The sequence below is a fragment of the Populus trichocarpa genome, chromosome 18 (assembly GCF_000002775.5).
Source record: "Populus trichocarpa isolate Nisqually-1 chromosome 18, P.trichocarpa_v4.1, whole genome shotgun sequence".
NCBI classification, from domain to species: Eukaryota; Viridiplantae; Streptophyta; class Magnoliopsida; order Malpighiales; family Salicaceae; genus Populus; species Populus trichocarpa.
In genome coordinates, this window is record NC_037302.2 from 1,883,458 (window position 1) to 1,899,071 (window position 15,614).

Here is a 15,614-nt window from a genome sequence, read left to right on the forward strand (position 1 = left end):
ATTTCTTTATTGCTATTTTTTTTGTTTTTTAATCAATTATTGATTTTTTTTTCAATTTCATCACTCAAAAATTTATTTCATTTGATTTTTATATCCAATTTCATCCTCATTCTTTTTATTATTTTTATTATTTTTATTATTTTTAATCATTTTCTTGATTTATTTTTTTTTCAATTTCATCCCTCAATATTTTATTTCATTTAATTTTTTTTATCAAATTTGGTCCTCATTCTTTTGATTGTTATTTATTTTGTTTTTTAATTTTGGATGATTAGGAATTTTCCTTCATTATTTTTTTTATTTGCCTTCTATGTTGTAATATCAGTCTCATGACACAAGTCACAAGTTTCAAATATTAGCCCGATTTAACTTTGATTTTTTTTTTTAATTTCATTAGTCGACATGACCTTGAGATTCATGATTTTTTCACTTTCCTTTCTTTGGAGTTATCCAAATCTTATATCCCAAGTTACATGTTAATCGAGTTAACCCAGGTTGACTTAAGTATTTTTTGATGTTTTTTTAAAAAATAGTTTTTTTCTCATTTTATTCTTTTTATCATTTAGTTTTCTTGAGAGTTAACCTTTATTTTTTTATTTAATTTTTTCTATGCAAGCTTATCTCAATTTTTTTCTTATTCATCCTTTAATATTTGCTTTATGTAAAGCTTTCGATTTCTTCCACGTACAATTTTTTTTCACTGCCAACTTGGACAGAACTCACTCAGTCCCACGTATGAAATCACTGCCGATTCCTTCCCGACTCAGTAATCATTGTAAGATCCTCTAAAATCCCCGCTTCAATTTCAAGTCGACTCAATTTTAGATGTAAGAAATTCTTTTTTTATTTTTTTATTTTCCAGGGTTTCAATTGATAATATCGGTTTAACCGCAGAGAAAGTAAAAACTTTGAACCCTGTAAAGCTATGAAATTTTAGAGAGGAAAAAATCAGCCATCATAAATTTTGATTCGAAGATACCATATCTTGTTATATTGTCGTGCTATTCCGAATTAATTTTTTTGAATAATAAAATTGTAGTCAATTGATAGGTAAGTAAAACCAACCATATTAAGCATAGTTTTGAAATCCGGCCTGACCCGGCGGGTCGACTCGAGACTCGGCCAACCTGGGGCTGGAACCTGGCCGGGTTGAAGAAAAAACAGAGGAAGGAAAAACCCGGTGTGACCCGGCGGGTTGACCCAACAAGACCCGGTTGTAAACCCGTTGACTTTTATTTTTTTTTTGTTTTTTTTACTAAAACGATGTTGTTTAGATTTAAAACAAAAAAAAAACTAACCCTGCCAACCTGGTGACTCGGTCAAAACCCGGAACCCGGGCCTTGGACCGGGCCGACCACCAGGCTGGGTCTTAAAACTATGATATTAAGTGATGAAACTAGTCCATTCAATGCCCAACTCATAGACGAACAGTTTCATCAGGTAATTAAAATAATTTTATTTTTATTTTTAAAATATAAAATAATATTAATTTAAAAAATTAATTAAATCTTTGATTGGGTTGACTAAGTCAATATACTAACTCGATAAAATTATATTTTAAATTATTTTAAAAAAAATTTAATTCAAGTTAAGTCTCGAGTCGAATGAATCTCGAGTTAATCTGATGGCTGAAGTTTAATAATTATGATTCATATTATTGGAGATGAACAGGGTTATGTTGTTTATGGTAAAAAGTCCCAAACTTTTTAGATATTGAACAAGAATCTTAAAAGTGAAGTGCGTTTCCTTTCTAGGGACTGGATGGTAGTGCTTGACATTATTGCTGGTACGCATCTTAAGTGTTAAGGATGTTTTGTAATGTAATCCTTGTAACTTGTGCTACATTTGTTACAAGAGATCGAATGATGTTTGGAAAATACGCAAGTAAGGGATACTAATAATTCATTATTGGTGGTAGTTATTTTGCTCAGTCAGATGAACTTACTTGTATGAAAGAGTTTGCTTTCTGTAGATTGAGAATTTAACTTGAGATGAATTTTAACAGGTGATCGTATTTGTTGCTGAATGTAACGGTTACCGGCGGCATAAAGGGTCCGACATCCATCCTATTTGTGTTGAAATATTGCAGAAACCGACCACCATTGGAACTTTCTTTTAGCTGTAGTTGATGTTGGTAGGGAGCAGTAGCACTATTTATTGTCCTGTCTGTCTTTCGCTATGGTCTTGGCGATAAAATATGGCTTCGAACATTGTATGAAGAGAGACAGAGGCGGGTTCCGGTCTACTTAAAGGACGTAGTCTTTGCAGGAATGATCCCCATCCAAGAAAATGAGGGCTTTGATGCCTTTTTTTGATGGTTATGTACATAAGCATACATCGTTTAAGGAATTTGTAGATAAGAATGATCTCTCCCTACACCAAAAACACTTGAAAGAAGCCATGGCAGATCTGGAGACCAAAGATTCAAGCTTTGAGTTGAAAACAAGATGTAAATTTGAGGCGCGGCTCTCTGAAATGTACAGAAACGAAATCTTTTAAGAGGTTCCAGTCTGAAGTTGAGGGGATGTATTCTTGTTTTAACACGAAGCAGGTGAATGTTGATGGATAAATAGTAACATACATTGTCAAAGAAGTCCCTTCTCGCTACATTCTACCACGATGGGGCAAAGATTTTAAGCGCAGGGGTCTTCTAGATCACAATTCCAATGATGTTGACCCGGATAACCCTATGTACTGGTATACCCATCTGTACAAATGTGCCATTCCAGTTGTGGAGGATGGAGCACGATCTTCAGGTCATTATAAGACTGCATTGCACGAATTGGAAGAGTTGACGAACAAATTCGATCCTGTAGAGGACAGCTTGGTGTAGATTCTAATGTGGAAAGAAGCTAGAAATTCAAAATGTTTTTTCTTTTAAAATCTGTTGCTGTGTCTGTTTTACGTCACTGTCTGCTCATGCTACTAATGGAAGAGATGCGTCTTACACGAGGTTTCCCATGTCTTTGGTTTCTTGACCTTGTGGCATTCATTATTTTCCAATTTGGCGTTGGTTGAGCATGGTTGTGTCATGTTCAATAGCCTTGGTTCATAATGCAAACAGCACTACTTACTCACAGTAAGCAGAAAGGCACGCTGGTCCCTGTCATTTCCGGGACCAGGCTTCTGTACTATGTAGCCGAGAGGGAAAGGAAAGAAAAAAGAAAAAGAAAAACACAATGTAATAAACACAGCTTTTTCTGCCCCAACAAAATCCGCATGCAGGCAGGACAGAAAATTTAATTGAATTGGGCGAGCAAGGAAACTTCTTGCGACTTGTGATAAGTAATTTTCTATCAACTATGAAAGAATCAAGACAGAAGGGAAGACGAGACAGAGTAGGAAGGATGTTATTTATTTTCTGCATAATTCAAAACAACCTATTGGCTATATTTTATAGCCGACTAAACTGAGAAGAATAAACTACCTGCTTAAGAATAGGAAAGCACTAACAATAAGAAACTAATAATAAGGAAATACTCCTCCCACTACACTAGTTTTCAGCCATGACCAGTAACTAACAAAGACCCATTCCTCATTCGTCCCAAGTCCCTGCACCATGCATTTACCCACGTAGGAACAAAGACCCATTCCTCATTCGTCCCAAGTCCCTGCACCATGCATTTACCCACGTAGGAATGAACGCATCAATTCCCCACCCTTAGGATTCCTTGTCCGCAAGGAATGCAGGATAGGACTTAGCCAATCGGCGTTCATCTTCCCAAGTGGCATCATCAACTGAGGCGCCTGTCCATTTAATGAGAACTTCAACCTTTGGACGATATTGACCTTTTTGGATGACTCTGCGATCCAGAACTGTCTCAGGTTGAGGCAGAATATTGGCTTCATCATTCACAGGAGGAAGCTGAGTAGAAATGGTAGTGACGGGGCCAACATGTTTTTTTAACATGCTAACATGAAAGACGTTGTGAATCAAAGACCCCAAAGGCAAAGTCAATCGATAAGCTACTGGTCCAACTTTTTCTGTAATTTGGTAAGGACCAAAATACCGAGGTGATAGCTTCAAAGAACTGCGAAAGGCCACCGAAGTCTGTCGGTATGGTTGCAGTTTCAAGTAGACAAAGTCACCCACTTCATAGTTAACCTCACGGCGCCGCTGATCTGCTTGACATTTCATCCGCGCTTGAGCTAATGAGAGATTCTTTCTCAACTCACAGAGGATGGCATCTCGATTACGCAAGTATCCATCCACAGCCTGTACGTTGGAAGTTCCAGGGACATACATCAATAAGGTTGGAGGTGGAACTCCATACACTGCCTCAAATGGTGTCATTTTGGTTGCTGAATGGACTGAGGTGTTATAGCTAAATTCTGCCCATGGAATCCAGTCAATCCATTTGCGTGGTTGGTCCCCTGCAAAACACCGCAAATACTGCTCCAAGACACGATTAATCACCTCAGTTTGCCCGTCTGTTTGAGGGTGGTAACTTGAACTCATGCATAACTTCGTTCCCTGAAGCCGAAACAGTGTGCGCCAAAAAGAACTAATAAATACTCTGTCCCGATCACTAACTATTGAAGCTGGAATTCCATGCAGCCGGACTATGTGAGAAACGAAGGCTTGTGCAACCGTGGCAGCTGTATATGGATGTTTCATGGGAACAAAATGTGCATATTTAGACAAACGATCAACAACCACCATAACCACTGTATGACCACTGGATGGTGGTAACCCTTCAATGAAATCCATGGATATGTCAACCCATATCCTGTCAGGAATTGATAGAGGCTGAAGTAATCCAGCAGGTCGCATGGAATCTGTCTTGTATCGCTGACAAACATCACAGCTTCGCAAAAATTCTTTGACTGTGCCACGCATTTGCGGCCAGGAGAAGCTTTGTTTGAGTCGGGATAGGGTTTTATGATAACCAAAATGTCCTCCCGTAGGAGAAGAATGACATTCTGTAATGATATCTTGTAGTAAAGAAGAAGTGGGACTCAAATAAATCTTACCCTTTTTGAACCAAACTCCATCTCGGTATGAAAATGCAGCAGTGGAAGTTGTACTGTCAGCCAAAGGTGTAAAGAATGGATCATGTGCTACTTCATATTGAAGCTTCTGCCACCAATCAATATGTGGAGTAGAGATGGAAAGAAACTGACATTCAGCTACCCGTGAAAGAGAATCAGCTGCCTGATTGTCAACTCCTTTCTTGTACTCGATAATATAGTCATATCCCATAATCTTCGGTAACCAACGAGTCTGAGCTGGTGTAGTAATGCGCTGCTCCAACAAATATTTGAGACTTTGTTGGTCTGTGCGCACAATGAATGGTTTGCCAAGCAAGTAGGGTCTCCATTTCTTAATGGACTTCACAATTGCTAACATCTCTTTTTCATATGTAGAGAGAATTAGCGTTGAACCTTTCAGAGCCTCACTATAGTAAGCTATGGGATGATTGTTTTGAGACAGCACAGCTCCTAGGCCAACTCCGCAAGCATCACACTCAATGACAAACGGCTGTGTAAAATCTGGTAGAGCCAAAACGGGAGGAGATGTTAATGCTTGTTTCAAATCGTTGAACGCCTTTTCTGCCATATCGTTCCATTTGAAACCATCCTTGGATAACAACTGGTTGAGGGGAGCAGCAATGGTACCGAAATTCCGAATAAATTTTCGGTAGTACCCGGCTAAACCCAAAAATCCTCGGACCCCTTTAACGGTGGTTGGAGTAGGCCATTCCAGAACTGCTACGATTTTGGACGGATCGACAGAAACTCCTTGTTCTGATATAACATGGCCTAAATAATCCACTGAAGTAACCCCAAACCTGCATTTAGATTCCTTTGCCAATAAACTGTTAGTAGACAAGATTGTCAAAACAGTGTGGAGGTGACTTAAATGATCATCCCAAGATTTTGAATACACCAAAATGTCATCAAAGAAGACAAGGATGAATTTCCGTAAATGAGAACGGAAGAGATCATTCATAAGACCTTGGAAGGTTGCAGGTGCGTTAGTAAGTCCAAACGGCATGACAACAAACTCGTAGTGGCCTTCATGCGTCCTGAACGCCGTTTTAGGGATGTCTTCTTCCTGTACCCTGATTTGGTGATAACCTGCACGAAGATCGAGCTTGGAAAAAAATTTGGCTCCATGTAATTCGTCAAGAAGTTCATCAATGACTGGAATAGGATATTTATCCTTGATGGTAAGATCATTTAGAGCTCGATAGTCTATGCAGAAACGCCAATCCCCATCTGCTTTCCTGACCAACAAGACCGGTGAAGAGAATGGGCTATGGCTGGGACGTATGAACCCTGCGTGTAGTAGCTCTTTTACCATCCGTTCAATCTCAGACTTTTGATAATATGGATATCTGTAAGGTCTTACACTGACTGGCTGGACGTTGGGCTGCAGCATAATTTGGTGGTCATGTGGTCGTTTAGGTGGTAAGGTTGTAGGAGGGTTGAAAACGTGAGAGAAATTGGATAAGAGTTGGGCTATTTCAGAGGAGTGTGACTTTGGCTGGGTAGTAGAGCCTACTGGAATGATAGCAAAGAATTGGCTAGATACGTACATAGTATTGAACTCCTTCTCTGTCAACTCTTGTAGGCCGGATTGTTTCAGCCCTTGGAACACACATAAATTTCCATCTTTTTTGAAAGACATTGTGAGTCTCTTGTAATCGGTCTCCACCGGTCCCAGTGTCACCAGCCACTGCACGCCCAACACTACTGGGCACGCTGCTACTGGAAGAATAAAGTAATCTGCTGTAACAATCTGTCCTTGTATCAAGATGGTGAGTGATGGACACAATCCAGTGCAATCTATCTTCTCCCCGTTGGCTACTGTCACCTGGAATTTTTTATCAGGAATCACAGGTAATTCATATTTGTGGACTATGGACTGATCAATGAAATTGTGTGTGCTTCCACCGTCTATCAATACCATGACTTCTTTGCTCCTCAATCTTCCCATCACCCGAAGGGTTTGGGGGTGAGCCGTACCTGTAATTGCATGGAAGGAAATTTCAGGAAAAGCTTCCTGGTCCTCTGCCGCGGGTAGTATCTCTGATTGTTCCACAGACTCCTGATCATTTGAGTCACAAATCATGAATAATTAGGGTCGTTGGCAGCGATGACCCGGACTGAATTTCTCATCACAATAGTAACATAAACCTTTTTCTCGCCGTTCTCGTGCTTCCTGGGTGGAAATACGTCTGGCATTTGACGTGGAATTCATGCTCTGCCGCAGATTTGGTGGAGGTCCAAGCACCCCGACAGTATTACTCATGCTTGGCTTTGTTGTAGCTGCGGTTGGTTGGATCCGGAAAGGGTGTGTTACCTTCTTTTGAAGTTGGTTTCGTTCTTCAATCAACCTTGCGACACCGATGGTATCTGACAGTGTGGTTGGATGTTTAATCTTGACATCCAAGCGAATGTCATCTCTTAGACCTGCAATGAAACAGCCGATAAGAAAGGTTTCTGGAAGGCCATCAACTTGATGGGAGAGTTTTTCAAACTCTTCTTGATAGGCTGCAATGGTAGAAGTTTGTCGCAGTCTTGAAAGAGCTTCAGAGGGGTCTTCAAAATCAGTTGGGCCAAAACGTCGGAGAAGGGCTTTGGTGAATTCTTCCCATGTTAATGGTCCCTGGAATTTAGTCATCCATCGATGCCATTGTAAGGCTATTCCCTCTAGGTGGAAGGATGCAAGCGGTACTCGTTGAACAGGTGGGACATTATTGTACTCAAAATACTGCTCAGATTTGTAAATCCACCCCATAGGATCTTCCCCGCTGAATTTTGAAAAATTCAGTTTAAGTGAAGATTGATGGTTTCCTGAGTTGTGACCTGATGATTCAGCAGGAGCAAATGGGTTCAACTCCGGAGGATTCATTCTTGGGCTCCTGGAGACGCGTAAGGCTTGTAACTCAGTCAGTATCGTTTGTAAAGTGCCATGCACCTGATCGAAGTTGGATTCGTGTCTAGCCAAAGCTTCATTGACCTCACTGCGGAACTCAGCATTAGATTTTCCTCTGGTGTCCATGTTGAAACCAGGCTCTGATACCAATTGATAAGTAATTTTCTATCAACTATGAAAGAATCAAGACAGAAGGGAAGAAGAGACAGAGTAGGAAGGATGTTATTTATTTTCTGCATAATTCAAAACAACCTATTGGCTATATTTTATAGCCGACTAAACTGAGAAGAATAAACTACCTGCTTAAGAATAGGAAAGCACTAACAATAAGAAACTAATAATAAGGAAATACTCCTCCCACTACACTAGTTTTCAGCCATGACCAGTAACTAACAAAGACCCATTCCTCATTCGTCCCAAGTCCCTGCACCATGCATTTACCCACGTAGGAATGAACGCATCAACTTGCAAGACACCAAAAGCACTTTGGACAGCTTCCATTCGGCTTTATGATGTGGCTGGCCATCTCCAATTTACACCCATAAAATTACCTCCGAAAGACCTTTTCTTCGTAGTAACTAGGGATTAAGTCAAAGGAGGCTGAGGGGTGAATCCCATGATGGCTGGGTGAAAATGCAAATAAAGATCACAATATATGCTGCTAAAATGGTTAATAATGAAAGCAAAATGCAAAGTTAGCGCATATACTGTCTGGAAATGCTTGGAAAAAGTAAACTTACCCTATCAGATGTCTTACTTAATGAGGGGACAAATACCTTGGAGTTTCCAATTTGTTATATAGTTTCTTTCTTAGCTATGACAAAATGTGACAAGCTTCATTCCGTTTCGAACAGTTTGTTTTTACTCCCAGCATTATTAAACAAACATGCAGCAGCTAGGACCACCTCGGTTCTCTGATTTGCTCGAAAAATTATATTGGACCTTTATCCATTTGCTTGCTTGGGAGGATGCCGACACATTTCCCACCATGATCCTTATCAGACCATGAACAGAAACAAACACGCAGTAGCTAGGACCGCCAGTAGTAAATAGAGAACAAGCAAGTAGAAACCATGAAATATAGAAATTTCATGCCTTTTTTAGTGAGGGCACATATCAAGCTATCATTATCCTTCAAGCATAAGCTACTCCTCGAGATTATGTTATAGGGTATTGGCAAGTGAATGTTAGTGACAATAATGCTATATACAATCCTAAGATTGGTTCTTCTTTCTGAGTGGAATCTGAGAAGAAAAGGTAAACAAAATTCTTGAAACGTAATAGGTCCCTTCCCCTCTCGTTCCCGTCAAGAATATTAAGCACAGCTCACACCATGAAGGGCGTTTTTGACAAAGGAACAATTCAGAAACATGTATAGCACCTCAGCAGAAAAGAGAGTCGTCAAAATTGGACACCAAAACATTTGCACTTCATAAATATTAACTCAATCAAACGCTTAAATAGACATAGAACTTGCGTCAGTTTGTTTCCACAAGGGCAGTCTGATACACAGTGTGAACACACCCGGATAATTCATGTACTTCACATTGCTCAAAAGAAGAAAATTTAATACAACTTTGAGAAGAGAAAAAATTCAAACAGAAAATCCCTTGTACTAAGAAAAATAAACAAAAAATACAACCACATAGCACATCAGATCTCACTCAACTGCTGCTCTTACTTTAGGCACGTAGGTAGTGTAAGTCCATGGCATACAAAAGCCAGCACAACATAGATGATCACTAGTAGTAATAAAATCAAAGCAACCCTGCAAGATGCAAATGATTTAGTCAGTGGGCAAAGCATTTAAAGATCTCAAGTTTCAAGTAGGCAATGTTGAAAGAAACTTCTTCAGTACACATGTGCATGTAGTTATAGATCAAAAACATTCCATTTAAATAACATACGTAAGCTTAACATTTCTCCACCATACAGTGCTTCTGAAACGACGAGCTTGCTTTCTGAAACGGAAGGTGTTTCCTTGCATGTTAGCTGTTTTATCAACCAGCAATTCCAAGCGATCACCTCTCTCCAAAACTTTGTCAATGTTCTCAATCATGACATTTCTCACCTATTATACAACCACCACAAATTTGGAAATTACAAGTCTATTTAAAGCGAATAATTCAGGCAGGACCCCTCAACTGGAAATTCAGAAAAATAATTGTTCAATATTATACCAAGTTACTGCTCAAACAATGAGGATAATAATGGTTTATATCCTTTATATACCATTAATTCATCATTCAATATCAAAGTAGAACTCAAGCCCACAAATAAGTCATCTCACCAAAACACCACACTTTCACAAAGCAACAAAACAGCATAATGGATTGAAACCACATTTCACGAAACAAAATCTAAAATAAGACATTATTCCAGACATCAGTTATGGATTGAAAACTACATAACAATCACCCTTCAAGAGATAGCAATCATAATTCATTCAAGCTCACCTGACTCATTTCACCTTTCAGTCTATTTATCCTATCTGCATTAGGATCGTTAGTATAGTACTCCATTTGCTGGCTCAAAACTCTTGAGAACTCATCATTCATGGCATAAGCTTGAGCTGTAATAACTGCACGACCATACGTCCTCACAAATCTCTGATGAATGTCCTCGAGAAACGCAAAGGGAATTCTTCCTGCACATAACATCAACAATACCATGAGTTTTCCCGTACATTCACTTTCTATACCAACACCAAGCATCCTACGACCTGGATGTCCTGGACCCACTTTAAAATCAATCCTAAATCATTCAATTAATTTTCAAATAAATAAACAGGTAATAGATCGAGCACTAAAAATCACATGTTTCCATCTCTCTCTAAAATATCAATACACGGTAATTGTAATCGTGTCCAAGCCACAACAAGGTAATACCATGAGATCACCCCAGTCCCAGCATATAAATGACTTTCCTTTTGACGGCAACATCATAACTTTCCTCCAAGCAATTCATTTCCAGTCCTCACCTAAGTTGCAAAGTTTCACTCATTCTCCAACAATCACAGTAGCGTCAGCTACCATTCTAAAATCCAGTCTTTTCTGCAGCTCTCAAAGATAATTAAATAGTCGTTAGGGCCTAGTCATAGAGAAACTAATTCGTCTGAAATTCCCAGACGAAGAGATGAACTTAATTTCAGGAATCCAATGTTTCTTTAAATTCTGATTCTTTCCGAGACCCGACACCCTCGACTACACAGAGAGTACCAAATAATTTCTCACGCAACATAATTAAAACACTAAAAAACCCTAATCGATCAAAATTTAATCGAAGTAAAAAAAAATAAGGGAAATGAAATAAAATCTTACTGCCGGCGGTTTCATCGGCCATACAGAGAACGGTAAGGCCATCGGTGCGTTTAACGTGAAAAATATAACGATCTTGAGAGTAAGAGACGTTGCTATCATCATTGCCTGGTATCTTGTCCAATATTTGCCGAGCAATCGCGCTTGCGTTTGTCGCCGTCGAGGTAAACTCCGCTAGCACCACAGATCCCCTCGCCACTAGCGCGTACAGGATCGCCATCGGGGATCTAATTAAGGATTTTGAAAAAAGTTTCCTTTTGAATTGGTTGACAGGGTGGAAAGAAATAGAAGCGAAAAGTGATGGGAGTGGTGTAAAAACTGGAGATAGCAGATTGACGGAGTGGAAGTTTTGGCGGAAAGGTTAATTAAAAAAATTGGGAGAATTCTTACGATGAGAATACCTGTCACAACCGTTCGGATCCGATTCAGTATCAGTAACTGTTTCTTTTTGTATTTTAAAAGTATTTTAAAAAAAATTAATTTTTTTTTTTACTTTAAATTAATATTTTATTAATATTTTTGAATTATTTTGATGTATTGATGTTAAAAATATTTTTAAAAAATATTTTTTTAATATATTTTTTAATAAAAAATACTTTAAAAACAACGTAACTACATTTCTAAACACCCCTAAAATTTATGTTGAAAGCTGATTAGGTTAGGTATGTTGGTTAAATCATTGTTTTTTTATTTTTTAAAAAAAATTATTATTATTATTTTTTAATTATTTTGATATGTTTATATTAAAAGTAAATTTTAAAAATAAAAAAAATTATTTTAATTCATTTATAAATAAAAAAAATACTTTAAAAAGTATCATTCATCTCTCAAATATACACTTAAGTCACATATGATCATGTATTTGAATATATTAAAAAAACATCATTATTTAGATAAAAAAATAAAAATAAATAAAATAACATTGAATTGAAAAAATATATATATATTATTAAAATTTACCACGTCAACTAGTCACTTCAATTTAATGGAGTAATTTTTTCTAAATTAATTAAAAGTAAATCTAATCAAGATTATACTCCAAGTTAACGGATTACAAAGGTAATGAAAAAAAATATTGCTAAGGACCTGTACTTCCTAATTTACTACTCTAAGGCAGTTCATTTGTTTTTGCATTGAAGAGTATTTTGAAAAAAAATTAAGTTTTTCTGTTTTAAATTATTTTTTTATATTTTAAAATTAATTTGATATAATAATAAATTAAAAAAATTAAAAAATCATATTTTAAAAGATAATTGTGACTGTTTGGAATTGTGGCTGCGAGTGAGGTTCACTCACAACCACAGATATTGTTGTTTGGTTAAGCAAAAAACATAATTTTATTTTAGTAGGACCCACCATAAACTGTGGTTGTGCCGCATGTTTACCAAAAGCATAAGAAAACAGCTCTTTGCTGCTTCTTACGCGGAGGAATCACACTGAACCATGTAGCCATGCTCCCCTGTTCACATGAACAGTGGAGACATTCTCCACTGTTCCGGCCGGACCGGATCCGATCCAAAGTTAAAAATGCATTGAACCGGGTCCGATCCAGTAAAATAAAAAAAATTATTTTTTATTTTTAATTGTGTTTTATTCGAAAAACTAGTATTAAACATTATTCAATGACACTACATAAATTAGACGGAGATTGCTTGATGACGTAGCATTTATAGAATTTGATCGCAATCCCAATTTTTTCCTGATTATAGTTTACCTGATATTGTTGCGCTCTTAAGAAATCAAGAAAACTGTAGTCTTTGTCGGGTGTATTTCATACATGAAGGAATTGTAGATAGTTTAATGGAACAATAAAAAAATATTTTATATAAAGTATTATTTATTTCATGATGTAATAGCAATAGTTAAATCTACAATATTTAAATTAAAAATTATCAATATTAATATATGTTTTTTTAAATTATTTTATAACCTCAATTTCAACCATAGTTTTAACCAAACATACATAAATACCAAATCAACTTCAACTAAAAATACTTTTTATAAAATAATTTTTTTCAAAAACTACCACAATACCAAACAGACTCAGTACTATTCTATTACAATACAGTGTTCATCAAGGTGAAAGCTATATCATTAGTAATTCTTCAATTTTAATATTCGTTTTGATACAAAAGTACATGCAGAAGCAGCTGGGAATGTGGTGTCTGCAAGTTTAATGTATTTATTTGACTTTCATTACCGGTCTACAATGGATAATAATATAAACATTTATTAACTAATTAACAAAATAGCATATCACATTCATGTATTTATTTATGATGCATTGCTGGCCTGTGATCATTCAGAGCACACGTCCCAGAGGAGGGGAGGGACACCCAACAAACATTGTTGCACTTTTAATGAGACGGGTATCGATCACTGTTTGTGTTTCCTACAACGGGCATTGAACAAGTTACGAGTCCATTGGCAATTTGGCATGTGGTACGCCGCAGGTTATTGAAAAAAAAAAGATATTGCTTTATGTAGAATTCGAAGACTAGAGTTCGTATGAAAAATAGGTCCTCAGTTTTTTCTTTTTACTAAATAACTTATTTTCAACAGATTTTTTTATTTTAAATATCTAGAAAACACTCAAATCACCTTAAAAAACCTACAATGATGTCAAAAAACTCAAAAAACAGCTCAAAACACCAAAATTAACCCGAACCTGAAAATATTCTTGCTGTTAGATTTGCCTCCTCAAGCAAGTTGTAGGGAAAAAACACCTAGATAAAACTCCTCTTGTAAAAAAGAACTCATTGTTACTAATATCAACTATTTTGGTGGTCAAAATCGTCGTCAATGACGAGTTTATCTTTCTACACCGAAATCCAGCAAACCTCTCTTTTCTTTCATAAAAAAAAAAGGATTGAGAAATGAGAGAAATAAGGTTCGGTATCAAAATTAAATTTCTAACAACTAAAGGGACCAATCACCTATTAACTAAAAAAGATAGGGGGCTTAAATGAACTTTTCAAATGAGATTCAAAATCACCCCCTATTATCCCCAACCTTTTCACTCTAGTCCTTTATATTTCAATCTAACTAATTCTTCAAAACAAGAAAGGTAATTGAATGCTAATTTGGGTACAAAAGGGTTCAATTGTGCAAACAAAAAATCAAGGATCAAATTAAAAATTTTAAAAAAATTATATTCCAATCCACAATTGTTTAAGGAAAGTGTGCATTTCAACATTAAGACCACCATACGACTTAAATTTCTTTAATGATATATATGGTGTTTATAATTTATTTATCAAACATTTAATTTTCTTAATCTGATCGGCTAAGATTTCATCAATTTTATTAAAATAAATATTTACACGCAAGGGTTTAATCGCAAAAAAGACAATTTGATTTAGGGATTGAATTATATGTACTATATAATTAGAGGACTAAGAAATTCTATCAAAGACTAAATTAAATTATTAAAAATAATCAATGACCAGATTGAGTTTTTATAAAATCTCACTTGATCTTGTTTCATGCATACCAAACATAAGACAACGACAATCAATTTCCATTTATATTATTATAACAAAAGTTAAATGGTGTGGGGAAATAACAATAGATCAAGAGATCTTTTACTTTAGATTGTAATACTAGTTTCAATTTTAATTTATTATCTTATCTTTTCACGAGACGTTTATTTGGTGGCACCCGCGGCCTGTTACTAGACCCAAGTAAACTTGGCCTAAAACATGTTTGTCAGACTCAAGTAACATGGGTTTGACATGTTGTCAGACTCAAGTAAACTTAGGTCAGACATGGTTGTTGTTGTTATTGTTATTAGTATGCTTATTATTATTGTTGTTATTTTTAGTTTTATTCAAGTAAACTTGGGTTAGACATGTTTACCAGACCCAAGTAACGTGGGTCTGGCATGTTGCTAGACTCAACTAACATGGGTCTAATATTTTTTCACACCCAAGTAAATTTGGGTCAGGGATATTATCAGACCTAAGTACTCTTGGGTCACACATGTTGCCAGACCCAAACACATTGAATCTGGCATGGTTGTTGTTGTTATTAGTATGATTATTATTATTGTTATTGTTGGTGGTGGTGTTATTATTATTATTATTATTATTATTATTATTATGATTCTTCTTTTTATTATTATTATTATTATTATTACTATTATTATTATTATTATTATCACAACAATTCCATTCCATTCCACTAATTGAGATGTTTCCCAACAATTCCATTCCACTAATTGAAGAGTGATTTCTTTTTTAATTAAAATTCCTCAATACTTCATTTATAACACCGATTACATTTGATCAATCGTAATCATGCATAATTTTTATTATAATTCCTTACTTGATATTTCTAAAATATTTCTACATTTATTGAATATTAGCATTTTCTTTTATTTTTAAATGATTTTGAATATATTTAAAGTAATT

At 36.2% G+C, this 15,614-nt stretch overlaps 1 protein-coding gene and 1 long non-coding RNA gene across 3 annotated transcripts; one reads left to right on the forward strand and one right to left on the reverse strand.

The window, feature by feature from the left end:
- The first annotated feature begins 691 nt into the window (after positions 1-691).
- Positions 692-2,883, forward strand: LOC127904708 (uncharacterized). The gene is made up of 2 exons (XR_008058064.1): positions 692-775; positions 2,006-2,883. It is a non-coding gene; the product is annotated as an uncharacterized LOC127904708 (long non-coding RNA).
- A 6,409-nt stretch (positions 2,884-9,292) lies between these two features.
- Positions 9,293-11,614, reverse strand: LOC7458377 (vesicle-associated membrane protein 711). 2 transcript variants are annotated; one of them, XM_024589811.2, is made up of 4 exons: positions 11,206-11,614; positions 10,342-10,532; positions 9,819-9,956; positions 9,293-9,653 (listed from the first exon to the last, which is right to left on the reverse strand). In XM_024589811.2, exons 1-4 carry the CDS (start codon positions 11,420-11,422, stop codon positions 9,546-9,548), a joined length of 654 nt encoding a protein of 217 aa, XP_024445579.1. In that variant the 5' UTR covers positions 11,423-11,614; the 3' UTR covers positions 9,293-9,545. The 2 variants fall into 2 exon arrangements, with proteins under 2 accessions (XP_024445579.1, XP_002324304.1); XM_002324268.4 differs by having other exon boundaries at positions 9,793-9,956; positions 11,206-11,609.
- Positions 11,615-15,614: the final 4,000 nt, after the last annotated feature.